Genomic DNA, 26,726 nt, shown 5'->3' with positions numbered 1-26,726 from the left:
AAAAATAATTACTCTCATTTCAAAAAGTTAAATATACAATGTTTACCATTACAAGATAAATGAACCAATAAACATGAGTATGAATTATCCAACAAATAATGAACTCGTGTTCAACAATTTTTAAAGTTATTTGCAGTGTTACTTTTATATTACAAGAAATTTTAAAATAAAAAATAGGGGGAAAGACCCGATGAACTCTCAAATTATTATTATTTAAAAAAAAAAGTTAATTGCACATGTAACCTACAAACAGCTATATATTAATCATCAAACTCTTTTTTAAAAAAGTAATAGAGCATTTTTATTTGTACATTAACTTTAGCTATGTTGACATGACTTTCACGTGTAATTTTATTTGTATACATGGATTCTATGTTAACATAACTTATAATTTTCTTTAATTTTATTTAAATAAAAAAATTAAAAGTTAAAATTGTGTATGCGGCATCCATGTATTGTAAAGAAAATTGTGGAAGTCACATCAACCTAACATGTAAAAATGTTCTAATTGCTCTTTTTTATGAATTTTCTTTTTTAATTCAAGAGTGCAATTGACTTTTCCTAAATCAGTTGAGACTTATTTGGTTATTCCCTATTAAGTAGAGTTTTCATAATTAGCTGAAATCAATAATATAACCGCCCAAACACAACACAAGATTAGATTGTAGTGTTATTGGGTTAGTAAATAAAAAGTCTCACTTGAGAATTGCTTCTAAAAGTAAGGTGAGTTCGATTTTTGCTATAAGTATGAATATGTGTGGATTTCTTATACGCGCAGAAGTGTGCAATTTGATATTAACTTTTGAAACTAAGGGTGTGTTTGGAAACCCGGAAAATGATTTCTGGAAATCATTTTCCGGATTTCTTGTGTTTGGTAACTCATGAAAAGTTAAAGTCAAAGAAAAACATTTTCCTAGTCAAAGCAAAATACCCTTGTTTCTATGGAAAATGATGGGGAAGTCATTTTCCAATCTCCTTCACGTTTCTAACCCGTCCGAGAAGTCTTCTCGCCATCGCTATCTCTCCATCACTCACTCTCTCCTCACAAATCTGTCGTCTCTCACTCTCTCACAAGTCTCACCGGAGCCGGAGCCGGAGCCGGAGCCGGAAAAGAAAGGTAGCGACCCCTTCTTCGTAACCGAGCATCCCCTCCGTTTCATTCTTCTCGGCCTGAAACTCTGCATCTGGGTTGTGGCTATAATGAACCATCGCCTGAAACTCTGCATCTGGCCTGAATCTCCTAAACAGAAACTATCGCATGTTCCTAAGAAGAACCCAGCCTATGAATTACTTTGATAACGAAAACCCATCTTCATCTTCGATTCCGAACCAAATCCTCCGCAAGAAGCTATTTTCAAGGCAATTTGAGGTTCATTTGGTTATAATTTGGAATCTCTTTGCATAATTTCCTTGTTCAGTTTGATTTTGCAATCTATGAATCATAGTGCTTATGAATCTCCTTCAGACGAAAACCCATCTTCATCTTCAGCCTATGAATTTCCTTGTTCAGTTTGATTTTGCAATCTTTAATTGCATAATTTTCTGTGAAAAGTAGCTGTCTTGATTCTTGGATTTGAGCAGAGTTCATAGTGCTTAATTATATGAAAACAGATTAATAATGAAAAAAGATCTAAATTAAAATGCTTAATTATATCATTTTGTTCATTTTCCGGAAAATGAACCAAACACGCTAAGGCAGTTTTCTGGATTGCAGCCAAACACCGGAAAAGAAAATATTTTCTGGAAAATAACTCATTTTCCAGAAATCATTTTCCTGGTTTCCAAACACACCCTAAAATGACTCGATTTGACTTGAGGCAAATTCCTTATGGAAGACGGAAATCCCAGTTATTAAAGAAATTTAAAAAATAAATAAATAAAAAGATGAGGCTGTTATATTACTTTTTCTCTCTACCTTGATCTGTATAAATATTAAGTACCTTCACCTTACAGCAGGCCAGCTCGATCGAATCGCCACTCGCCAGTTGCATATACCATACATGGAGCTCTGCAAACTGCTCCTGCTACTCACTATCCTTGCTTTCTCCCTGTTTCTCTCTTCTCTTGCTACTCCACATGCATCAGGTATATCATATTGATATCGAGATCGATCGAATTTTCCTAAGCTAATTATATTATATTGTATAATTCTTCATTCCTATGTGATCGATCATTTCCCTTTTCTCGTTAATTTTTGTTTTGCAGCAAGTGTTGAACAAATTGGTAACCCTAAAGCGGTCCTCAACTTCGTAGACAAGGTTGGTTATATCCTCCGCTTCAAATTTGATTTATTGTTTATTTTGTGAGTTGAATTGGGCGATCGATCGAACGTGTACGGCAGGCGAGCAGGGTGGATGTGAGTTCGCAGAGGGGGCTGAAGTTGGAAGAAGACGATGAGTCGGTGTGGCTGCTAAGTACAAGACGAATGGGTGCGGAGGAAGAGGATTATTCCGGCACCGGCGCCAACACCCGCCATGATCCAAACCCTCCCGGAAACAATGATTAAGATCAGAGTTGATCCATCTGTCATCCGTTGTAAGATAAAGATAGATTTAGATCAGAGCTGGATCCTGTCTCTTACGGGTTACCCCTCAGATTATATCCGTTTCACCTGTTTAATTGGAAAAATTATCCTTTTTTTTTTAATGATTTGTGCTATTAAAAATCATACTATATACTCTGTAGTCTGTAATATACTCATACAAAGTGATTGCATAGTTGTGTATCCCCCCGTGTATACTATCTATATCTTCTTATTCTTTCAGAAACCTAATCTGTATATTATAATTATTTTAGAGATTTGATATCAATGTTGAGTTTTAATTAATTTGAAATTGAAGTATTGGTAAACATTGTTTCAAAAAAAAAAAAAAAAAAGTATTGCTAAACATTATTCAAGAGAAATTTATCACCATATAATAGTAATTCATTGTTCAAATTTGATATCAAACTTTGTAATGAAAAAAACACGAGTGAGTTTTATGCAACATTATCGTCTCATGTGATAAGTATGTGTATAAATATTGCTTCATCCATTTCATTTACGGGGTGTTTAGTTGGAACGAGGGAATTAATGGAAAAAAGAATTGTAATGCTGTGTGGAATGAGGGAATTAATGGAGAAAAAAATTGCAATCTTGTGAGAAAAGAATAAGGTGATAATAAAGTAGAAATTTAAATTTTATTGTTTGTTATACATGAATAAAATTATTGAGAATTAAAAGGGAAGAAGTTACATAAATATTAAAATGCTCTTGTATAATAATAACTAGTTTTTCTTTGCGTAATGCGCAAAAAATAGGTGCCCAATATTAGTATTTTGTATTAAAATTTTAAATTTATTTAAATTTTAATATAGTAAATAATAATAATAATAATGTAAAATATTTTTATATATTGGATATTTATATTTTAAAAAATAACTAACATATAACTCTAATATTTAATGTGTATATATTATTATTATTATTATTGAAGGAGATAAGAAAATATATGGTGGATGCATGTGCATAGTAAAAATAGTGGAAAAGATAACGGAAGTTATAACGATAGGGTTACATTTGTCCAAAATATTATGTAGTACAACTTTTATAGCATAACGTACAAAGAAACTTAACGGAAAAAAGGGACATAAATGAGGGTATAACCTTCATTCACATTTATTATGTTTTTAGATAATAATAATAATAATAAAGGGTGAAATTTTCAATTATCTATTTGTTTTACTTCCTTTCTCATATGCTGTGGAATTCAAATTCCTTGGGGTGGAGGGGGTGGGGGTGGGGGTGGGGCATAGAAGTTTTAATCTCATGGTTGGAATTGTAATTCACCTCTAACTAAACAATAGATTTTTTGTTGTTACAAAATTTCATTGGAAAGGAATTCCAAGTGCATACTAAACATGCCATAATGTATTCAGTTAATGAAAAATTAATGACTTAAATAAATGATTTATTATACAAATTTTTATATTAATCAATTTAGGGTGGCAGGAAATTATTATTCTTATATATCTAAAAGTAGTAATAAAAAATGCTATTCAATTCCATACAGAGAGTCAAATTATTAAATTAGTATGTATATGGAAGTACTAAAGTAGTGAAGAATTAGTTTATGGTTGAGGATGCCAAGCACAAATTAATTTCTTTTGTCAAATTTGCAGTGCAGTCGTTGATTTTAATAGCATCAATTAATTGACGTCCTTCCAAAATCCAAACCCAATGCCTAACATCATTTACGCGGGGATTAGTTGCAATGAGTGAATTAAGTGAAAAACAATTATGAGAGAAAAATAATGTGAGAATAAAGTGAAAATTTAAATTTTAATTTGTAATAATAAAAATATATAATTATTGTGAAATTCAATTGTAGTGTTTTCTAAAAACTTAATAAGTCTCAATCAATGTTATATTCTTGATTTATGTCCCTTGTTTTGTATGCTAATAAATGTATACATTTTACTTTAAATGTTGTACACTTCAATGTTATTAGACAAAATTATCCATACTACATTCTTATTATACAAAATTACCCTTACACCGTTATAACACCGTTACTTTTAACTACATCATTATTACCATACACCTATATCTACCATATCTTTTTCCTATTCTTTAATTATCATTTTATTAAAATCATTATATAATTAATTTAATGGTTGATTATATTTTAATTAAATTTCTATGAATGGTAAATCATGTATGTGTGTGTATAAAATATATATATTATTTATGTATATATAATTCGAATTATAAATTTTAATCATTTGTATTTATTAATGTTTTAATATTGGGCATGAATTTGTTTCAAAAAAAAAATATTGGGCATGAATTTTCGCGCATGGCGCGTACAAAATACTAGTAGTATTAATAAGAGCTGAAAATGAATAAATAGTATAAATACCAAAATGGACATAGTTATTATTATTATTATGATGATTATTATTTTTATTTTCAATATGACAATTGTTGCGTGCCTATTATTTGTACACAAATTGATACCAAAATGGTATTTTGATCCTCAACCACCAAAGAAGTATGATGAATATTTCATAATTTAGAATCTCCTTGAAACTAATCGTCATTTTATTAGTTATTAATATTGTAATCTGTCAAGCACTTTGTGTTCAGATGGCATGCATTAACTTAAAAAATATACAAATGCTACCTTAATATACACACTATCTTGTAATTCTAATCAGAAAAAATTGCAAATAATTAAATTAATTTAGATTACATTTGGCAAAAAAATTAAATTAAATTACCAATAACTCGAATTTAAAATTTTATGATTAGCATTTGAAAGTTTCCTACTTTCCTTTTTCCTTTTGGTTGTAAGAAAAGTAAACACCGGTTAGGCGAAATCTCAAACATTTTTAAACTTGCAGTTAGTGTGATAATTCCCCCAGCGTGTCTCCCGCTAAATTGCGCATATTTCATTTGGTGGTGTAGGAGTCTGCAGTGTTGGATCCCGACGGCAACAGTGGGCATTGCCGGATTGAAGTTGGTGGAGCTGCGTTCCGTTCCAGAGAGAGTAGAGAGCGTCACAACCCACTCTGAAGAGCTGGAGTCTGTGCAGGATACCCACCAGGTCCCAGCCCTTGACTCGTCGGGGAACGGCCAGATCCGTCACCGATCGCCGTCGGCCCTTGAGCTCCTGGAGGCACAACCGCTGCACATTCCACTAGATCAAATGGAGAAGACACTCAAGCGCAACCGCGGCCAGCATGACTCCCTCTCCGACAAGATCGTCAGATACCGTGGCGTCCTCCTCGTCATCGCTCTCCCTCTCCTGCTTATAACTTTCCTGCTCTTTCTATCGCGATCGCCTTCCGATTCCGTTGGCTCTCTCAACCGCAAATTCTCTCCCAACTTCGGATCTAACAAGTACGCCGTCATATTTGACGCCGGCAGTTCTGGCAGTAGAGTGCACGTTTTCTGTTTTGACCAGAACCTCGATCTCGTTCCTATCGGCAATAATCTCGAACTTTTTCACCAGGTACTTATTACTGTGCTTTGCTTTTCTTGCTTATAAAATTGTCTTTATTACTTTCTAACTACATTTTACTCGAATCTCGTAATCATTTGGTTTCTGTTCAGCTGTATTTATATTAATTAATTATTGTTCTGTCTCTCTATTGACTTTGATACCACAGTTAAAACCAGGTTTGAGTGCTTATCCAACTGATCCTGAGGCTGCTGCAAACTCTATTAAACCACTTCTTGAAAAGGCAGAGGCAGTAGTTCCTCAGCCTTTGCACCCCAACACCCCAGTCAGAGTTGGGGTTAGTAACTACAACTTTCTCAAAAAACAATTTCCTGACTCACACTAGAGAATGGATTTTTGTTGCCATTCAACATGTAATTGACACTTAACACCTACATGGATGTATATACAGGCAACTGCAGGTTTGAGACAATTAGAAGGCGATGCCCCTGATAGGATTCTGCAAGCAGTAAGTCTATTAATTTCTTTCAAGTCCAATATTATATATTGTTTCTTTTAGTGGATGTGTCTTGTATCCTAATTTGCTACCTTATTCTTCAAAATTTATTGCTTCTTACATCAATTAAATTAAGTTCTATTGATGAAGGTGAGGGATTTTTTAAAGAGCAAAAGCAGCCTCAAATCACAACCTGATTGGGTTACTGTCCTGGATGGAAGTCAGGAAGGTGCTTATGAGTGGGTATGTTAATTTTATATTTACAGTTTTTACATGCTAATGTGTACTTTGAACTCTTATAAAAAATGGAGATACCTTTCTGATTTGGAATTTGAGCTTGGGGAAATGCTTGGAGGATGAGTATGTGAGATAATAAGAGTTCCTAGTTATGATTGAGGCCCAAAATGGATATTCCTTCCATTTCATGAATGGAAAACCATTGACCTGTTTAATTACAAAACTGTCCCTATGTATGTTATGCAATTTTCATTTCATTTCAAGTAGTCATTCTAGTTATTCCTAACTTTGTTTTACATGAAATGTCCTTCCCCATTGTATAAAATGAGATATTCAGTTTACAGATAAATTTTGTATTACTTTATGTATGAAATAAAATACCCACTTGGTAGTTTTATAAATGCTTTATGAAATAAAGACGACAGCTGGCATTTCTTAAAGCATCATTGATTTAATCTCGCTTAAAAGATATATATTAGGTTGTTTGTTGTGATGCCTGTATAGCTTTTCTGCAGATAGGTCTTCTTTTGGGCAATGGTGGGAAATTCTTGGGGTTTATTTTTGGAGACTGGAGAGCCTTTCCTAGTGTTCTGTATTCTTGGTATATCTAGGTTGCAACCCCTTGGTACTTTTAATACACTTCCTTACCTATTAAAAAAAATCTCACCTAAAAGATTTTGCAAATGCAAACAGTTGTAAAGTGAACTGGCACATTATTTTAAAATGATTGGCTAGTTCAGATTCAGCTGTGGTGGGTATTACGGTATTACCTGTTAGAAATTTAGGTGATAAGCTGTGCTGATAATGGATGTGTATCTATCTATGCATCTATATATATATATATATATATATATATATATATATATTTATTTATTTATTTATTTATCTGTGTTTGTTGTGCACGTGTGCATTTACATATATACTGTTTTTCTTTTATAAATGATGAACAAGGATATTTGTTTAATGTATACCTTATTACCTGTTTTTCTCTGTAACTTTATGGAATTTTAAGAGAACTACTGGGTTCAGACAAGTTGTGGCCATTCTTTTCTTTGTCCTTCTGCTAGTGGTCTTCCTTTTTAGTTGAGTTAGAAATATACTGATGGTCCTTTGAAGGAAGTACCAGTCTCTGTTTCCCATTAGCCTTTAGCAATCCATTCCCATTGGGTAGTTAGCATCCACAGTTCCACACTTTGTGACAGCCACATGGTAAACTTTAAAGCTGCCATTTGAGCATAGATTGTACAATCACTAGATGAATTTATGGATTTTTTGCTTGACTTTCATCTATCTCTGCAGGTGACTATTAACTATCTCCTAGGCAATTTGGGTAAAGAATATTCTGAAACTGTTGGTGTAGTTGACCTTGGTGGTGGATCTGTGCAAATGGCATATGCCATCTCAGAGTCAGATGCTCAAAAGGCACCAAAATTATCAGATCCAGAAGATAAATATGTGCAGGAAATGTATCTTAAGGGAAGGAAATATTACCTTTACGTTCACAGGTATGCCTCATTCTCTATAATTAATATATGCTTTGTTCCTTAATGAGAATTAAGAGAACTTTAGAACTTAAGAGTACCCATTGTCACTTTCTGATCTTTTCCTTGTCTTTGTACATTGCTAGAAGGGGTATGCATTGTTGCTAATCCAGAGTAGTGATGCTTTCTTTATATTAAAATAATCTGTATCTTCTATCTCCATAATATGTTTTACATCTCCATTACAGTTATTTGCACTATGGATTACTAGCAGCTCGAGCTGAGATTTTGAAGGTCACAGAAAACTCTGGCAATCCTTGCATCTTGGCAGGATATTCTGGTACTATTCCCTAATGAACTGGTAGCACTATCTGTTTTGCATTTTGGGTTTATACATGTTCATAGTTTTTATTTTATTTTATTTTATTTTTATTTTAACCAGCAAGTCAGAATATAGCAAAATAATGATTAAAAAGAATACTAGGTTCTGGCTCTGAAAGCTGCAACATGAACCAAGCAGAGAAATCAATGTGCCATAGAACATAGATAACACAAATGCCCGTGCATACAGGCTTTCACTAGTGAGATGGACTTTTATTTAGTTATTTGTTTTCCAATTCACGTTTTGAATCTCATTTTTTGTTTTAATTGTTAACTTCATTGAAGGTTAGGAAAATGAAATGATTAAGCTATATCTTGTACCCTTATCCAAAAAGAAGATATATCTTGTACCCTTATATCTTCTTTTGTAAATTGAGTGTATTGATTGATTGACTATGTGAGTGTGTGGTATGCAAGGGTCATACAAGTACGGAGGGGCAATTTACTCTGCATCACCTTTGCCTTATGGTTCAAACATGAAGAGTTGCAGAGATGTATCTATTATGGCTCTTAAAGTCAATGAGTCAATTTGCACATCCATGAAATGCACTTTTGGTGGAGTGTGGAATGGCGGTGGAGGCGATGGTCAGAGGAATCTCTTTGTTGCTTCATTCTTCTTTGACAGGGCTGCAGAGGTATATATATCTTCTGGAAAAGATGATTCTGTACATACATTTTCATGGGTTATAATACTAACTTATGGTGTAGGGAAATTTTGCTGCATTGTTTTATGTCATGCTGATCACAATATTCATATTATGTAGGTTGGCTTCATTAATGCAACTGCTGCTCCTGTTGCAAAAGTTCGCCCTGCTGATTTTGAGAGTGCAGCTCGAGATGCTTGTGAAACTGGACTTGAGGATGCCAAATCTAAATATACTAGTGTTAGTGCCGATAACTTGCCGTACCTGTGCATGGATCTTGTTTATCAGTTCACTCTGCTTGTAGATGGCTTTGGTAAGTGATATTGCATTGCATTTGCAGGAAGCACACAAATGATGTATCATATTTCCATGGGCATGGAAGGAAAAGGATTATTGTTATTAAACTAATTGCATTGATGCTTGTTTTTCAGGGATTGATCCTCAGCAAGAGATCACTTTGGTAAAACAAGTGGAATACCAGAATTCGTTTGTTGAGGCAGCATGGCCATTAGGCAGTGCCCTTGAAGTTGTATCATAATTCAAGTAACTGCAGGAATGCTTGATTGATTATTTAGCCTTATTCAATTACAGCATTATTAGTTATCAAGAGTAAGCAATTTTTGGAATGCAGCTTCTAGAAGCCAATTCTGTTCTGCTGGTCCTGGAAAGAATATCAATTCCTGTATGACTGGCAGTGAGTGAGACAAAGCAAAGAGAAGAGCTTTTTCTACTGTCTGTCTATTTTCTATATTTTATTTCTCTGGAGGCTCTGGCCAGAAGGGGAGCATAGCATTGCATTGCATTGAAGGTCCTATCAATAATGAGAGCTTTCTTTTGTGGTTCTTCTGACTTTTGTTACATGTGAAGAATGAATAGATATGTATGCATTCTTGTAAACCCAGAAAAATTAAAGATACATACCCACTTTTTATATACAGAGATTATTCATTCGAACTGTCTGGGTTTCGATGCCTCCTATGAGTTTGCACATGCCAGATAAATTATAAACTAGTGGAGCAACAAATGACGATACCCCACAATGAAAAGGTGTTTAACATTAACCTTGTTGATTACTGGGTACCAATCATCTTCTTAAGTTCCTAACATCAAATCTACTGAATTTTGCAATGAATCATCAGCTCCGGCTCCAGGTGGCAAACCTGTAAATTCCAGCAATGCCAGTATGCCACCATTCCACCCTTCACTTATTCCATTCTCAGTACACACTTCAAAGCTTCCCGTACAAGCAGTTATAGCTCAGGTGCCTGCTTTTTAATTTAAAAGCTCTACTCTATATTCGAATAAATTATATAAATAAATAAACCAAAAATTCTTCTATGTATAAATGGGTGGGAGGGATGATTGTCCTGTTTGGTAAAATAGTTAGCCTAGCAGTCAATTTTTATTTATTTGACCACTATTAGTTATCGGATTTGGTTAAAGAAAATCAATATAAGTGTTTGGTTAAGCAACTTTTTGTAACTCCAAAATGTTAAAATTCAAAAAGTTGTTCAAAACAACTTATTTGTTTAGCTTTTTGAAAAAAAATAAAATTATACCAAACATCTATCAGCTAACAGTTAATTTACCAAACACTTTTCTACAATCAATTAATTTTATCAATTATTTATACATTCTAACCCAATCAGCTAACAATTATCAGTTAATAGCCATTTACTAAATAGGGCAATATGGCATGCGCCTTTATTTTTTAGGATCAAACTATACCTAATGTCGTAAATGGGTTTCACCTTCCTATATAAAAAAAACTACACCTAATGTTATAACTATTTTATTGGATTAAAAAAAAAAAAAGATGAAGAAACAGTGGGTTTGATCAAGCTGCGTTCAGATAATTTAACTTTTTTTATTTTAAGATAGAAATAATCTTTCTTAAATATAAGATATATTTTTTTTTAAATTGAAAAAAATGGTTAAATAGGATATCAACCTTTATACATAAAATGTAATTAGTCACTTAAACTTTTAAAAAGTGTAATTAAACACTCCAACATAGTAAATAGGTCAATACATAGGCCCATTGACCGCCACTAATTGTCGTTAACCACCATTGGTTGCCTTGACTATCATTGATCATAACAATTAGAAAAAAATTGACAATCGACAACCAACGGTTGATCGTCGGTTGTCCTCTTTGAAGAAGACGACTTGTTAGTCTCCCTCTTTTGCGTAGAAGTGTCACCTTCTCCGGCGGAAAAGGCAATTACTGGTTGTCATCTCTAAGCGAAGACTACCATTGCAGTGGTCTTTTGCTCAGATGAAGTCAGTGCCCATCGCTAGCCGTCGGTTGTCGGAGTATCGTCTAAATTTTGAGTGTCTTGTTATCGCATGTCATTAATTAATTTTGAAATTTTAATGCACAAAAATAATAAATTTATGAATTTAATTGCATTTTTAAAAATTTAACAGGTTAATTACACTTTCATGGAAAGTTTGAGGTTGTATTTTACATTAAAAAAATAAATAAATAAAAATGAAAGGGGATAAATTAGAGTACTCCGGTCTCCGTATTTGTCTATAACATGTTCTCTACAGAAACAGGTGCCCTAGGACAAACTTGTCTCTCTTTGACATCTTCACTGTTCACGTCTTTTTCCCTTTCTTCCATTGCTCGTCTGTGTCTTTGTTCTTTTCCTGAATTCTTATTTTTTCCTAATTCCCTTCCCCTTCTGTTTCTTTCTTTAGCATGAGACAACAAACCCTCTAAGACAGACTTGAAGAACAAATCTATATCTCCTTTCACACCAACCGGATCTCAGGTTTTGATCACATGCAATACTTTACTTATTGTCATTTATGCGTTAATCAATTTTACCAATTCTATTTCTCATTATCTTTGGTATTTAAATTGGGCATTAATTAGATGCTAGTATATATAATAAATATAAATTGATGAACTTGTGATTCAGAGGTTGCCGGTTTGTGGCAGTCCCAGTGAGAAGCTGTGAAGTGACGGGCTATGAGTATGTTGCGAGAGAGGGTCAGGCGAGCCATACTCCCTCCTGCTCAGGAGGTAAATAACCCATCCAATCTAATCCTACTCTACTGTCATTTTCAATTTTCTAGACATTTTTCTTCTTCATTCTTAATTTGATATTTTATGGTTTTTCCCATTGATTGGATATGTGGGAAACTTCATTTCTAGTAGTTTTATTTTATTTTTTTCCGTGTAGTGCTAGTATTAATTTTTTGTTGGTCGAGATTGTAGAATATTGACAAGTTGGACAAGGTTCTGAAAGATGGAAACTACTATGGAGCTCAGCAGATGTTTAAGTCTATTAGTGCCAGGTTCCATTGCTGACATTTCTCCTTTTTTTAGATTCTTTTTACTCTAATACTCTATTATTGATCACATCTTGAATTAACGACATTTACTGGTTTGTTCCAGATATGTGGGCGCTGAGAGGTTTTCTGATGCATTGGATTTTCTTCAGTATGGGGCCTGTGCACAATTGGAAATTGAACAGGTTATACTTTTCTCACTTACATATTTGCTATCAGTTTGATTAATAATTAGCACAAGCCTTTTGAAATGTGTAACCTGCAAGGGCCTTTATTGATTGGAAAAACAATTTTCTATAATGAAACTGATAAATGAGGACTGGAGTTATCAACTTGATAAAATTGTTATTAGTCTTATTATACCTCAAGCACATTGTACAGACATCCATATGAAGGTTTAGTTAGCTTTCTAGCATGGCTATAATCGTTAGTATTAAGCCTTTTAAGAACCAAAGGTTGTGAAAAGCATTCAATTTAGGGGGGATTTTCACCATCTGAATAGCACAAACTAGAGATAAAGGTGTAGAAATCAGAAAACGAGTAGGATATGAAAAGAATCCTTACCCTGCAAATAACTTCTTTTCAAAATGAATTGCATTTGGTTTCTTCATCATGTAGGTTACCTGTGGAGGGGAGCTTGCTGTTTTGTTTGTGGAAACCCTTGTAAGAGGAAACTTGTCTTATGATGATGACACTCTTGGTTAGTATTTCTTATGTGAATCAAGCTAATGTAAATCTTTGTATTTTCTTTCATGCATTATACTTCCTATTTGTGTCTAATATGATTGTTCTGATTTATCATGGGCTAGTTATCTCAACTGGTATTCTCTTAGTACTTTAGAAGGGAAGAACAATGTATGATCCCCCCAACCCCATATACCATTGTGTCAAAAAGTATTTAAAATTGGCTTTTGTCACTTGAAAGTTGCAATTTTCCCTCTCTCAGCAATTTCTGAAAGAAAGTGAGGCAACAATTTTTTTTTTTAACATGGGGGATTCTTCTTTTAAAGAGTGGTACAAAGAAGAATGCTCTAAAGTGAAGTTTTCTGCTTTCTGCGGACCTGTATTAGTTATAACATGAATATATTCCCTCGGTTTGAGGAAGTAAGATTGTCACTGCAAATGCTCTTCACAAATTGTAACTGCAAAATCTACCCACAGTAAATAGTGCATCTATCAAGAGCCTTGCACTTTTTGTTAAATCAAACTCCTCTCCGAAATATTGTGTCACTTTTATTTATGTCTGAGCCACATATATCATATATTGAATTGATGTGGCTCTTGAAGAACTTCTAAATGTTTTGGTTTTGCACTTGGTTATGACATATTTTAATCTTTAGACCGCATCAGGAAAATCTACAAGAAGTTTCCTAGAATTACAGTGCCACAAAATTTGGAGCTAGCTGATGATGATGACATGCAAAAAGTTGCAGAAGCCCTCACTGCAGCAAAAACACGAGTAGAGGCTTGTACATCCTTTTTGAAAGCTGCCCTCAAGTAAGTCTCTAAATCTTTCTATGGGTGCATACATGAGTGTTCCTATGAATAACATTTTAAGGCAGTTCATCAGAAACACTGGGAAAATACATCAAGGAATTTGCTTCTTCTTCTTCTTCTTCTTCTTCTTCTTCTTTTGTGTGTGTGTGGGTAATGGGTCAACAGAAAAAGTTCATTGATGAATAAGTACTCCGTATTATCTATTTAATCTATGAGGACATAGAGTCATAAAAAATACAGAGAATAGTGAATACACTGGATATTAAATACTACGTATCTGGTTTATTATTATTATTATTTGTTGGAGGCTTGGATTACTGTAATATACCCTGACACAAATATGGGTTAATGGATCAGGGTATGGTTCAAATGGTTGTTCTTAAAGTATGATGATGAATTAGGGGCTGGGATTGGACCTATTTGTTGATTATTTCTTTTCTATAATGTATGCAAATGACTCTTTAAACTTTTCCCTCAGGTGGTCCTCTGAATTTGGAGCACATAAGTATGGATCTCCAGAGCTTCATGACATGTTGGCCGAATATATATTCTCAGAGTCACCTGAGGTGGTGCGTTTCTAGTACTGGTTCATTTCTTCTTTTGCACTTCATTCTAATATATACATATATTTGTGTGCGTGTGTATATATGTATAATTGATATATTATTGACATATTATGGTGATTCTGTTCAGTTAGCTATTGCTAATTTCTTTGATTAAAGCTCCACTGGACATGCAAAATTAGTATGAAATACAGAGTAATATATTAATGCTTCTTGTTCATCTTGTATCTAACATATTTATGGTTCATAGGACATGGGTAAAGTATCTTTCCATTTTGTCAGAGGGAAGAATCCGAAGAAATTCACTTCAACTGTTATCAGTTTCATGGGCAAGGTTAGACTTCATCTTCTTCAATTTAAAATTTCTTTTTATAGGTTCAGCTGAGAAAATGCTATAAACTTCATAAAATTGTTGATATGTTATTTATTATATGAAGAATCTCATTTTCTCTTAATGATTTGTTTGATGGACACATGTGAATTGTATTTCTCGATATGCAGTGTTACCCTGGAGAAGATGATTTGGCTATTGCTCGGGCAGTTTTAATGTAAGTATGAACATTACTTACTGATCTTGCTACTCTGGCTGCAGTATTTTGAACTTCGGTACCAGAGTTCTTTGGCATGAATTTCTGTATATTCTCAACTTTACGATTTACATTTTCAGTTTTTAAAATTTTAGAATGTTTGCACTGTACTTACGGAACTTTGTGTGCTGCTATTCCCTTTCATATGTTTATTCTTACATCCAGTCTTGTGAAATGAGAGATGATGTTTGAGATTTGTGAAGAAAATGAGTATTTTTTTTAATCTTCCCTAAATGTTAGATAGGACATGGTAATTTACTGTGAACTTTTGATGTTCTGTTTTACATGTTTAAAATATAGCAGGATCAATTTGCTTATGGGAAACTAACTATGCAGTACTGCCATAGTGCCGTGTGTTGGGCATCATGCTTGATGCCATAAGTATTAGGTGATCGATCGATTTCACCTATAGAACTTAAGAGGACCAAGTGTCAGTGGGAATGTAACTAACGCCTAACATTTATGTTAAAGATACAGAATATATGGAAGTGACTCTATTCAAGAATCTCACAGCTATTATTCTATTGTATTTATGGGAGCCACTTCCTTACTGATTTTGTAACAATGTCGGATACTAAAAATAGTAAGCGATGGGGTTCATTTTGTAATTTTTCAAAAAATTTCAATTTTTTGTATCTGGCATTGTTAGTTTGTTATGGATTGGCATAGAAGAATTTTCCTTGTATTTATATGCAATCAAGATTGGTTACTTGTGGTTTTTTCTTACTGCTAGGTACTTATCCCTGGGCAACCTACGAGATGCCAACTATCTTATGGATGAGATAAAAAAACAAGTCAGCTCTAAGGAGCTTGAGTTTCCTGAATCAGAATTAATGCAGTTCATCGGTTATCTTCTTCTGACGTAAGTTGACTACATTTTATCATTATTTTCTTCCAAATTTCTTATAAAACAAGGGTTTCTTTCAAGACCTTCTTGCAGAATTGTCTCAAATGCTATGCTTCATCCACTTAGAATTTGGTGTGAAGACAACTACGCTAATTCTTTTAGGTTTTGTTTTTAATTTTTAATTTTTATGGTTGAATTCTTTTTAATTCCCAGCTATATTTGTTGCAAAATAGCGTAGTAATTATAGAAATTTCCACTTATAAGGTGTCAGTTTCCTCTAGTACCATCTGATTATGAGAGCATTGTGCTTTTTATGTAATCTACTTAATGTTCTTTTTACCTATGTAATGAATTAGACCATCAACTCCTTTTCCTCTCTGTATTTGGCAATTTAGAGTCTAAAGAGCTGTTTGCTACTGCATTTGAATTATAATTATAATGCAGGTTGCAGAGAGATGCAATCCCTCTGTTTAATAAGTTGAGGGTGGTCTACAAGGCCAGTATAGAAAGAGAACCAACATTTTATGAGGTCTGCAATATCTCCTACTTGAAATACTTTTTCCATCTATTAGATATTTTGGTTAAAACATGCTTGGGTCAGATCAAGCTTGCAGTTATTTGCCTCATTTATCTTGATGCTATACTTGCTGTGTAGTTGTTAGATGAAATAGCAGAGAAGTTTTATGGATTACGACGCCAGAGTCCACTGCAGGGGATGTTTGGAGATATCTTTAAGGTAACTTTAATTCCTGTTGAGATGCTTAAACTTTAGATGGTATTTGGTTCAATCATGGGTATTTTAAATCACTTTTATTCTCATTCCCGGGCTCTAAACCCGCGAAACAAACACTATCTTAAATCTTAATGCTGATGAAAAATCTCCTTCAAATCCTAATTCATCACACGGTTTTCTTATTGTGTCCCCATTCCCAGATGATGGGAGGTGAATAGGCGATATGAGTGTTTGAGTTGCGTTTGCTAATGAGCTACGACAGCAGTTGGTTCCTTGAAATCATGTGCAGTGCAGTTGACTTCAATATGTATATGCAGCAGGGGGTGTCTGCATCTAAATGGTGGGCCATTTATGTATTGACGGTTTTGTTCTTTCACTTGGCTTATAATTCTATGCGAAACGTCATTCTTTTTGTGTTTCTATAATGCAAAACATGCAATGCACTTTCTCTGATACAGAAGAATTTGGTTACAATTGTGCTGGAGCTGGAGTGGATTTGGGGTTTTAGCTTAGTCCTAGTTTTGTCTGTCTTTATGTCCTTTTGTTTGATTTCTGTGGCTCTGTGCCCACCGACATATTGCTTTCCAACTGCCAGCAAAAAGCTATAGATTATCTAAAATTTTATGGCTATGTGCCCACCGACGCCTGAAAAAAATCTTTGCTTTTTAACTAAAATTGTTTATAATGATTAATGATGCTCGTCTAAGTGTATTTCCCAGTAAATATCTTTAGCCTTCATTTTTTTTAAGGGTTTACTGAAATAGAATTTCAATCGAAATTCATGTTTTTCAATTTATTATTGTTTCCAAATGCAGAGCGTATCATGAATTTTGACTATAATTTTATTGCTCACTATAATTTTAATGCATGGTGAGCAATAATCCGCCAAATTTACTCCGATTCAATATGTATCCACTTAGAGTGTTCGCAACTAGTGGATTGGATACAGAATGATTTCTAAAAAATCAGCAATATCCAATGTCCTCCGTTAGTCCATTGCCAGAATGACGCTTGCGCGTGTGTATATATATATATATATATATATATATATATATATATATATATATATATATATATATATATATATATATATATATATATATATATATATATATATATATATATATGTGAAACGGATGAAATGAGAACGCGTGTCTAGGAGAGAAAATATTTATTGCACTCGTTTATTTGTCAAAATCTAACGGATCAGAAATACTATTTAAAAAAAACACGGTAGCATTTTCGTAGTGCACTCAAGTGCAAGTAAAATATATATTATAGTTAATGTATTTTGTATTTTAACATTATATTGTAATTTATAATGTATTTTGTATTTTCGTAGTGCACTCGAGTGCAAGTTAATGTAATCTATCAAAAACATTATATTGTAATTTATAATGTATTTTGTATTTTAACCTTATTATGACTATTTGATATTTTATAAATTTCGTTCCACTCAGTCGATTTTCTGGCGCACTCTATAATTATAGTACAACATTAACAGAAAAAACATTATATTTATAATTATAGTACAACATTAACAGAAAAAACATTATATTTACATTATCTATTCAACAAATCATAAGGTACTTTGCATCATAATTAAATATTAAACAAATTATTTAAAGAGTGAATATTATAATATGATTTTTAAAATATTTTATTTTAAAAAACTCGATTTGTTAGGAAATACAGTAGTATATATAAACGTGAAATTACGAAATTGGATGGCGGTAGTTGGGTGGTTTGGGAGTTGGTTCGCGGGACCTCTCAGCGTAGAATTTGTAAAGCACATGTGAAAATAGTTGATGATGGTTGGTCGGTGTCGGTCCCCTCCCCAGTACTGTAGTCCACTGGCCACTAGGCTGGTGTTTGGTAGGGATTGGATAGTATTAGAAGAAGTGTGGCTTAAGCTTTGGCTGCATAACTCCCTCCGTTGCATTGAGTTGTTAGTGGTCGATCTGATCTGATCTGAAGTTGAGTGAGAAGAGAAATGAAGGTGATCGACAAGATCCGGGGGTGTGTGAGTGTCAGTGCCGAGGAGGGCAGCTGCAACGGCACTACTGCTCCTCATGGCAATGTGGTTTTCTCCTTCGAGTTCTTCCCTCCCAAGACTGAGGATGGTGTGGACAACTTGTTCGAGCGGATGGATCGAATGGTGGTTCATAACCCTACTTTCTGCGATATCACTTGGGGCGCCGGTGGCTCCACCGCCGATCTCACCCTCGATATCGCCAACCGGATGCAGAACATGGTCTGCGTCGAGACCATGATGCACCTCACCTGCACTAACATGCCCGTCCACAAGATCGACCACGCCCTCGACACCATCAAGTCCAACGGCATCCAGAACGTCCTTGCTCTCCGCGGCGACCCCCCTCACGGCCAGGACAAGTTCGTCCAGGTCGACGGTGGCTTCTCCTGCGCTTTAGATCTCGTCGGTGCTCTTCACTCTATCCGCATACAATGTGTTTGACTCTTTGTCTCTCTCTTTCCTTCTATTCTTATTTCTCCTCATTCCTTCTCCAGGTGAAGCACATTCGTGACAAATACGGGGACTACTTCGGAATTACTGTCGCTGGTTATCCCGGTATGCCAATTGCCAAACAAACAAATCTCTTCTGTGAATACATAGTATAACACTCCGCTNATATATATATATATATATATATATATATATATATATATATATATATATATATATATATATATATATATATATATATATATATATATATATATATATATATATATATATGTGAAACGGATGAAATGAGAACGCGTGTCTAGGAGAGAAAATATTTATTGCACTCGTTTATTTGTCAAAATCTAACGGATCAGAAATACTATTTAAAAAAAACACGGTAGCATTTTCGTAGTGCACTCAAGTGCAAGTAAAATATATATTATAGTTAATGTATTTTGTATTTTAACATTATATTGTAATTTATAATGTATTTTGTATTTTCGTAGTGCACTCGAGTGCAAGTTAATGTAATCTATCAAAAACATTATATTGTAATTTATAATGTATTTTGTATTTTAACCTTATTATGACTATTTGATATTTTATAAATTTCGTTCCACTCAGTCGATTTTCTGGCGCACTCTATAATTATAGTACAACATTAACAGAAAAAACATTATATTTATAATTATAGTACAACATTAACAGAAAAAACATTATATTTACATTATCTATTCAACAAATCATAAGGTACTTTGCATCATAATTAAATATTAAACAAATTATTTAAAGAGTGAATATTATAATATGATTTTTAAAATATTTTATTTTAAAAAACTCGATTTGTTAGGAAATACAGTAGTATATATAAACGTGAAATTACGAAATTGGATGGCGGTAGTTGGGTGGTTTGGGAGTTGGTTCGCGGGACCTCTCAGCGTAGAATTTGTAAAGCACATGTGAAAATAGTTGATGATGGTTGGTCGGTGTCGGTCCCCTCCCCAGTACTGTAGTCCACTGGCCACTAGGCTGGTGTTTGGTAGGGATTGGATAGTATTAGAAGAAGTGTGGCTTAAGCTTTGGCTGCATAACTCCCTCCGTTGCATTGAGTTGTTAGTGGTCGATCTGATCTGATCTGAAGTTGAGTGAGAAGAGAAATGAAGGTGATCGACAAGATCCGGGGGTGTGTGAGTGTCAGTGCCGAGGAGGGCAGCTGCAACGGCACTACTGCTCCTCATGGCAATGTGGTTTTCTCCTTCGAGTTCTTCCCTCCCAAGACTGAGGATGGTGTGGACAACTTGTTCGAGCGGATGGATCGAATGGTGGTTCATAACCCTACTTTCTGCGATATCACTTGGGGCGCCGGTGGCTCCACCGCCGATCTCACCCTCGATATCGCCAACCGGATGCAGAACATGGTCTGCGTCGAGACCATGATGCACCTCACCTGCACTAACATGCCCGTCCACAAGATCGACCACGCCCTCGACACCATCAAGTCCAACGGCATCCAGAACGTCCTTGCTCTCCGCGGCGACCCCCCTCACGGCCAGGACAAGTTCGTCCAGGTCGACGGTGGCTTCTCCTGCGCTTTAGATCTCGTCGGTGCTCTTCACTCTATCCGCATACAATGTGTTTGACTCTTTGTCTCTCTCTTTCCTTCTATTCTTATTTCTCCTCATTCCTTCTCCAGGTGAAGCACATTCGTGACAAATACGGGGACTACTTCGGAATTACTGTCGCTGGTTATCCCGGTATGCCAATTGCCAAACAAACAAATCTCTTCTGTGAATACATAGTATAACACTCCGCTCCGCTCCGATTCAATTCACTATTCGAAATACTTCTTCATTTTGCTCTTCTGATCTTCTTCCCAACAGAGGCACACCCTGATGTTATCTCTCCTACTGGACTTGCTACTCCAGAGGCCTACCAGAATGACCTTGCCTACCTCAAGAGAAAGGTTTTGCTTATCTATCTCCTACCTGATTTCTTGCATTCATAACTACCAATCTAGTAATATTGACGGTAGTGCATTTATGTACTCACTCTATAAGGTTGATGCCGGAGCAGACCTCATTATTACTCAGCTCTTCTATGACACTGATATCTTCCTCAAATTTGTCAACGATTGTCGTCAAATTGGGATAAAATGCCCCATTGTTCCCGGTATTATGCCCATCAACAATTACAAGGGCTTCTTGCGTATGACTGGATTCTGCAAAACCAAGGTATGCTTTTAGTGCCGAGGTATTAGATTGCATACTTTCTTTTACAAGTTTTGATGATACTCATGTCAATGAACTTCAAAGTCTGGAACTTGTTTCTCAATATCAAAGAGTTTTCATTTATAAGCATCTTCAGGATGTAATGCCCAAGTAAAACAACGGAAAAGCTTACACTTCACTGAAACTCCTCCTACTATCGCCATTCCTGCTTATCAATCTTGCATCCAATACAATTAACTGGATTATCTGCTATTTAGTGGTGGAACAGGATAAAATGATAAATGATCTTCTGTACAGTTATTAAAAGCTACTATAAGCTTCTTCTTTCTTTCTTTTTTTTTTTTTTTGTTGAACAAAAATCGTTAGTTATAATAGTAATAATAATAATAATAATAATAATAATAATAGTAATAATAACAGGATAAAGGGTTTACATGATACAATATATCCTGTAGAGTGTAGCCTCTAGTTTTGTTTGCCCTGCATATTGCCAATCACCATAGTATGAAGAACTTGCAATTTTATGTCTTCATTTTATGATTTACACTAGTGTGTGAGAGGCACCTGATGGCCATTTCAACTGTCATTCTGACACTTGAGATTCTCTTATGATGCTTTGCAGATTCCACCTGAAATTATGGCTGCGCTGGAACCCATTAAGGACAATGAAGAAGCTGTGAAAGCTTATGGAATTCACCTCGGAACTGAGATGTGCAAGAAGATTCTGGCTAGTGGGATTAAAACAATACATCTTTATACATTAAACATGGAGAAATCTGCATTGGCAATACTTATGGTTGGTTTTAGTTTTCAAACTTTGTTGCTTCTGATTTAATATTAATGAAATGATCTTCAATCAAAGTGAACAGTTGGATAATGCTAGAGTTTGCATGCAGAATCTTGGTGTAATAGAAGAGACCAAAGTTTCAAGGTCATTACCTTGGAGACGCCCCACAAATGTTTTTCGTGTAAAAGAAGATGTCCGTCCCATATTCTGGTAAGCATGTGAACTTCTGAGGACAAATATCATTCACCGTGCAATTGTTTTTCATTGGCAAAATATTCCCCCAGTTGTGGACAGCATCTGATATTTATTGCCATTTGCCAATGATAGGGCCAATCGTCCAAAAAGCTACATAACCAGAACCATAGGCTGGGATGAATATCCACATGGCCGATGGGGTGATTCTCGCAATGCATCATATGGAGCACCTTCCAACCATCAGGTGAAAATGAACTCTTATGTTCAGTCATTTAGTGATCTGTTTTTACTTCTTGTTGGACCTATATTTCAAATGAGATGGCATGTAAGTTGGCTGAGATTATGGAATTTCAAAGTTTGCATATATCACAAAAGAGAGTGAATAATTATTCAAAGCAAATCTAATAAATTGCATGAGCAGCAAGACTTGTCCATAACAAATACAATTTCATCAGATGAAGGGAATCCCTCTGGCTTCCATGAATGGGCTTGCCATGTTTTCACTTTGGTTTGGACTGGACATTTGGCAGCATTCATAAATGCAAATGCCTCACCCTATCCCATGGATATATCTAATCTCTTTGCTCTTGGGTGATATGCTACAGATCAAGGAAAAGTTTGCACCCCATGGGTGGAAATGTTGACAATTCCTCAAAGTATACCCTGAAAGGGCAAAAAAGAAAGTTCTAAACAGCCAAAATGGATCCTAAGGGCAGTCTTTTGGATAAGATCCTTTGATATTCATTCACTGTTTCTATGGTTTAGTGTTCTTTCATTAACACTGAGTCACTAGCATGCATTCACCTTTATAATGTTACTGTGTTTTTCTTGAAACGAGTGGTATGGGGACTACGGTTACTCCTACTCCTACACAATGAAATGCCCAGTTTCTCCCTGCCTCTCAAACCCTTTGCTTGAGTTTATTTCAATTATGTAATTTGGATTTATTTATTATTCAGTGATATTGTAACTCTTTTAACAGTTCATGCGACCACGTACACGTGATAAGAAGCTTCATGAAGAATGGGTGGTTCCTTTGAATAACATTGACGACATTTGCGAGGTATGCTTTTCAGATGGAATTTGCCTTAACCTGACATTTTATATGTTTTTGGCTTCCCAATTAATTTTGGTGCTTATGAAAATCAGATATTTTCCAAATATGCTCTTGGAAAGTTGAGAAGCAATCCGTGGTCTGAATTGGATGGTCTTCAGCCAGAAACACAAATCATTAATGAACAGTTGGGAACTGTTAACCTGAGAGGGTTCCTTACCATCAACAGCCAACCAGCGGTTAATGGACAAAAATCGGACTCCCCTATTGTTGGTAAGAGTGATCACTTTTAGCTTTTCAAATATGGGCAAGCATTCCGTACAAGCACATTTTATAATCCTCGTTCCTTAACATAATAGAATAGATAATAGATAATTGCACTTATCAAATGAAAAAAGAGGAAAATACCTATAATATTGGCTCTTGCATGTTTATTAGAAGTGTAGATATAAAAAAAAAAAATCTTTATTAGACTAAATTACTCCAAGCCTCCAAGAGTGCTTAGCTTTACATAGAAAGAGACATGGTTTTGTAGTGAAACCAACTTAATCCGTAGAGAGAGGAATGGTTTTATGTATCCATAGGACTTGGTTAAAATAATATAACTAAAAGGTATGCCTTATTGTCTTCAGTAGTGTCTTATAAAACCTTGTGTTCTATGATATGTTACAACCTCATAAATTACTTGACTAGACTAGAGTAAGAAGGGCAAGGGCTCAAGGAAATGACAATAAGACTGCATTGTAAATTTGCATTCCAGCCTAATGAGGTAGGGATCAGGTAGAGCATGGAGCAGAATGGATCAGTTGGTGTTTAAGATTACTTTAAATATTTCTACAACTCTAAGGCTGGAAAGTGAGAGTAATTGTTATAGTTTTAATCGTGGACGTGAAGGGAGCAGAATGGATCAGTTGGTGCCTTAGGATTACTTAAATATTTCTACAACTTTAAGGCTGGAAAGTGAGTAATTATTTTATGTTAAATTGTGGATGCAAAGGGAGAAAGGGGATAAGTTGGTTTCCTCTCTTTCCAGTGGTTTATGCTTGTGGCCAATTTGTGAAACATCTTTTGCTCATTTTTTATTTTAAAAAATGTTTGTCTAAAGAAAAAAAAAAAAGAAACCATGTTGTGCTGGGTTTGGTTTTGGTTCAAGAAGCAGCAAAACTGACCTGGGTTTGGTTACTAATTTCCCTTTAGAATATATTTTTTAGGAGATTCACTTTACTTTCTCAGTTGTTCCCATTTACAAACAGTGACTCAATGGCTGCATTAGAAGTTTTCTAGATTCTCCCCATCGGGAACCCCTAAGAGGTTAAGAAAAACAGTAAAGCTTACACGAGTTTGTTTATAGGTGATTTGCAAGATGGGGTGTGTAAAAGGTTAATTGGATTCTTTTGATGAGAGTAACTTCCATTTGCAGGATGGGGTGGACCTGGTGGATATGTGTATCAGAAGGCATATTTGGAGTTTTTCTGCTCTGGACAGAAGTTGAATGCTCTAGTTGAGAAATGCAAAGCCTTCCCCTCTCTTACATATCTGGCAGTAAATAAAGAAGGAACTTTGATTTCAAATGTCAGTCAAACTGATGTTAATGCTGTAACATGGGGGGTCTTCCCAGCAAAAGAGATAATTCAACCAACAGTTGTAGATCCTGCTAGCTTCGTGATATGGAAAGATGAGGCTTTTGAATTCTGGACAAAGGGCTGGGCGCAATTATACCCTGAGACTGATCCATCTAGGAAAGTACTTGAACAGGTATGTCTCTTCATCTATGCTCATCAATCTCATATTCTCCTCCATTTACTATCAATCTGGAAAATAATAATGTGTTCTTCATATCATTTATCCATCCCTGCAGGTTCGGAACACACACTTCTTGGTCAGTTTGGTTGATAATGATTACATCAATGGCGATTTGTTTGCAATCTTTAAGGATATCTGAAATGAGTAGCAATCTTATAATGTCCTATGCGGTGCAGTTTGCTCATATAATGTCTCTTCAATGCTACATCATTTTCTTGTTTGTTTTCTAGTATTGAATGAAAACAGTTATATGAGATTACATTCTCAGGTCTATAATGTATTATGAATTTTAGGCCTTCCTACTTGCATGCCCAACTTATTTCTTTTATCTACAATTTGTTTATCTTTCCATAAAGAAAGAAAGATATAAGATAAATTTTCTCCTCCAAAAACCGCCACTAAATTGTAAATTGTAATAAGTAGTTCAAATGCCAAGAGTTTGTTCAATATTTCTTTCAAAATTTAAGATAATTAAAAAAAAAAAAGACTAGATCTTCTTTATAACTGCTACTATTACAACTATTTATCATCTTCTTTTGTAATAGAAGAAACTAAGGAGTGTAAAAATTTTACGGTGTGTTTTGATATTTTTTTTTAGTTGTACAATTAGGCATTACAAGTTGCAAGTAGTTCCACATTTGTACGGAAAGACAGGTTCTTATTTGATCCTGATTCTCTCTCTCTCTCTCTCTATATATATATATTAAAGTTTCGTATTTAATACATGAGTAATGACCTTTTGATTAAAAAAATTTTCTTCATTTTTTATTCCATTATTTACAAGTATGAGAACAAAATGGTAATGAGGTTTATAGTTATTAGTTACTTAAAGATTTGAATCCAATAGAATGATAACAAAAGTATGTAATCAAACATAGTAATCAGTATCAAATCTCATAGTATGATACATATTGAGTGAGTTGAAAAAGAAAAGTGGCTAAAAATATACATTTTGTCATTTATTTTAATTGTGATGTGGTAAATACGTCAGTTCCTACTAATACGTATAAGTACCGAGGCAGGATCACGACAAAATCTTTCTTTAGTCTGCTTGTTGGTTTAAGTCCTAAAGCTCGGGTAACTATGCCAAAGTCAGAGGGTCTCGAGCTTATGTGTGTCAAATAGGATGCCAAAGTCCTCATACCTTGCAATAAGTGTGGTATTATAGAGGTAGGAAGGGGAACATGTCGGGAGCCCAAAATGACTGACACGTGTTGAACATGCATCGGGGAGGCTCGGGAACGACGCCTCAATGGGCCACGTGGACCAAGATTCTTGACCACCCACTACATGGGAGTTATAGTGCGACTCTCGGTCAGTTCTGGTGAGGCCTTGGTCGGGAGACTCGTTCCGATCTCTATTGGTCAGGATCAACACTTAGGTTGTGCAAACTGCATCGATGCCTTACGCTCGGACAAACCGGGTGTCTAGTCGGTATCAGTTTCCCTTAGCCACCAAGACATATATTGACCAGGAGT

The 26,726-nt window shown here is 34.9% G+C and overlaps 5 protein-coding genes across 8 annotated transcripts in view; 4 read left to right on the top strand and 1 right to left on the bottom strand.

The window, feature by feature from the left end:
• LOC116031004 (putative pre-16S rRNA nuclease) overlaps positions 1 to 26,726 on the bottom strand; it is a 518,904-nt gene that overhangs the window by 193,876 nt on the left and 298,302 nt on the right. The gene's annotated exons all lie outside the window — the stretch shown is intronic.
• Positions 1,925 to 2,768, top strand: LOC116031010. Its single transcript, XM_031273439.1, has 3 exons — positions 1,925 to 2,085; positions 2,206 to 2,258; positions 2,342 to 2,768. The coding sequence occupies exons 1-3, from the start codon at positions 2,001 to 2,003 to the stop codon at positions 2,504 to 2,506; spliced, it is 303 nt and encodes a 100-aa protein (XP_031129299.1). The 5' UTR covers positions 1,925 to 2,000; the 3' UTR covers positions 2,507 to 2,768.
• LOC116030988 (apyrase 2-like) lies at positions 5,322 to 10,138 on the top strand. Its single transcript, XM_031273406.1, has 10 exons — positions 5,322 to 5,996; positions 6,154 to 6,282; positions 6,397 to 6,453; positions 6,592 to 6,684; positions 7,978 to 8,183; positions 8,408 to 8,499; positions 8,958 to 9,175; positions 9,305 to 9,497; positions 9,616 to 9,727; positions 9,816 to 10,138. The coding sequence occupies exons 1-9, from the start codon at positions 5,691 to 5,693 to the stop codon at positions 9,720 to 9,722; spliced, it is 1,401 nt and encodes a 466-aa protein (XP_031129266.1). The 5' UTR covers positions 5,322 to 5,690; the 3' UTR covers positions 9,723 to 9,727; positions 9,816 to 10,138.
• Positions 11,742 to 17,389, top strand: LOC116031000 (Golgi to ER traffic protein 4 homolog). 2 transcript variants are annotated; one of them, XM_031273425.1, is made up of 13 exons: positions 11,742 to 11,964; positions 12,135 to 12,218; positions 12,414 to 12,493; positions 12,594 to 12,672; positions 13,106 to 13,187; positions 13,828 to 13,984; positions 14,463 to 14,553; positions 14,798 to 14,881; positions 15,049 to 15,095; positions 15,868 to 15,996; positions 16,426 to 16,510; positions 16,637 to 16,717; positions 16,915 to 17,389. In XM_031273425.1, exons 2-13 carry the CDS (start codon positions 12,165 to 12,167, stop codon positions 16,930 to 16,932), a joined length of 987 nt encoding a protein of 328 aa, XP_031129285.1. In that variant the 5' UTR covers positions 11,742 to 11,964; positions 12,135 to 12,164; the 3' UTR covers positions 16,933 to 17,389. The 2 variants fall into 2 exon arrangements, with proteins under 2 accessions (XP_031129285.1, XP_031129284.1); XM_031273424.1 differs by having other exon boundaries at positions 11,743 to 11,964; positions 12,115 to 12,218.
• On the top strand, positions 18,511 to 25,576 carry LOC116030976 (methylenetetrahydrofolate reductase 2-like). Of its 2 annotated transcripts, none has more exons than XM_031273386.1 (11): positions 18,511 to 19,151; positions 19,244 to 19,304; positions 21,062 to 21,144; positions 21,239 to 21,412; positions 22,032 to 22,205; positions 22,306 to 22,406; positions 22,524 to 22,635; positions 23,374 to 23,454; positions 23,541 to 23,718; positions 24,866 to 25,200; positions 25,304 to 25,576. In XM_031273386.1, exons 1-11 carry the CDS (start codon positions 18,708 to 18,710, stop codon positions 25,385 to 25,387), a joined length of 1,827 nt encoding a protein of 608 aa, XP_031129246.1. In that variant the 5' UTR covers positions 18,511 to 18,707; the 3' UTR covers positions 25,388 to 25,576. The 2 variants fall into 2 exon arrangements, with proteins under 2 accessions (XP_031129246.1, XP_031129245.1); XM_031273385.1 differs by lacking the exons at positions 18,511 to 19,151; positions 19,244 to 19,304 and adding exons at positions 20,144 to 20,782; positions 20,875 to 20,935.

Source organism: Ipomoea triloba, chromosome 9 (assembly GCF_003576645.1).
Source record: "Ipomoea triloba cultivar NCNSP0323 chromosome 9, ASM357664v1".
Classification (NCBI taxonomy): domain Eukaryota; kingdom Viridiplantae; phylum Streptophyta; class Magnoliopsida; order Solanales; family Convolvulaceae; genus Ipomoea; species Ipomoea triloba.
This window is presented reverse-complemented; position numbering and strand designations above follow the sequence as displayed.

Coding starts and splice junctions, on each gene's coding strand:
- LOC116030976 (XM_031273386.1), top strand. CDS start 18,708: ATGAAGGTGATCGACAAGATCCGGGGGTGTGTGAGTGTCAGTGCCGAG. Junction 19,305..21,061: donor TACTGTCGCTGGTTATCCCG/GTATGCCAATTG, acceptor TCTTCCCAACAG/AGGCACACCCTGATGTTATC. Junction 21,413..22,031: donor CTGGATTCTGCAAAACCAAG/GTATGCTTTTAG, acceptor GATGCTTTGCAG/ATTCCACCTGAAATTATGGC.
- LOC116030988 (XM_031273406.1), top strand. CDS start 5,691: ATGGAGAAGACACTCAAGCGCAACCGCGGCCAGCATGACTCCCTCTCC. Junction 6,283..6,396: donor ACACCCCAGTCAGAGTTGGG/GTTAGTAACTAC, acceptor ATGTATATACAG/GCAACTGCAGGTTTGAGACA. Junction 9,176..9,304: donor TCTTTGACAGGGCTGCAGAG/GTATATATATCT, acceptor CATATTATGTAG/GTTGGCTTCATTAATGCAAC.
- LOC116031010 (XM_031273439.1), top strand. CDS start 2,001: ATGGAGCTCTGCAAACTGCTCCTGCTACTCACTATCCTTGCTTTCTCC. Junction 2,086..2,205: donor TGCTACTCCACATGCATCAG/GTATATCATATT, acceptor TTTGTTTTGCAG/CAAGTGTTGAACAAATTGGT. Junction 2,259..2,341: donor TCCTCAACTTCGTAGACAAG/GTTGGTTATATC, acceptor CGTGTACGGCAG/GCGAGCAGGGTGGATGTGAG.
- LOC116031000 (XM_031273425.1), top strand. CDS start 12,165: ATGAGTATGTTGCGAGAGAGGGTCAGGCGAGCCATACTCCCTCCTGCT. Junction 12,673..13,105: donor CACAATTGGAAATTGAACAG/GTTATACTTTTC, acceptor TTCATCATGTAG/GTTACCTGTGGAGGGGAGCT. Junction 13,188..13,827: donor TTATGATGATGACACTCTTG/GTTAGTATTTCT, acceptor TTTAATCTTTAG/ACCGCATCAGGAAAATCTAC.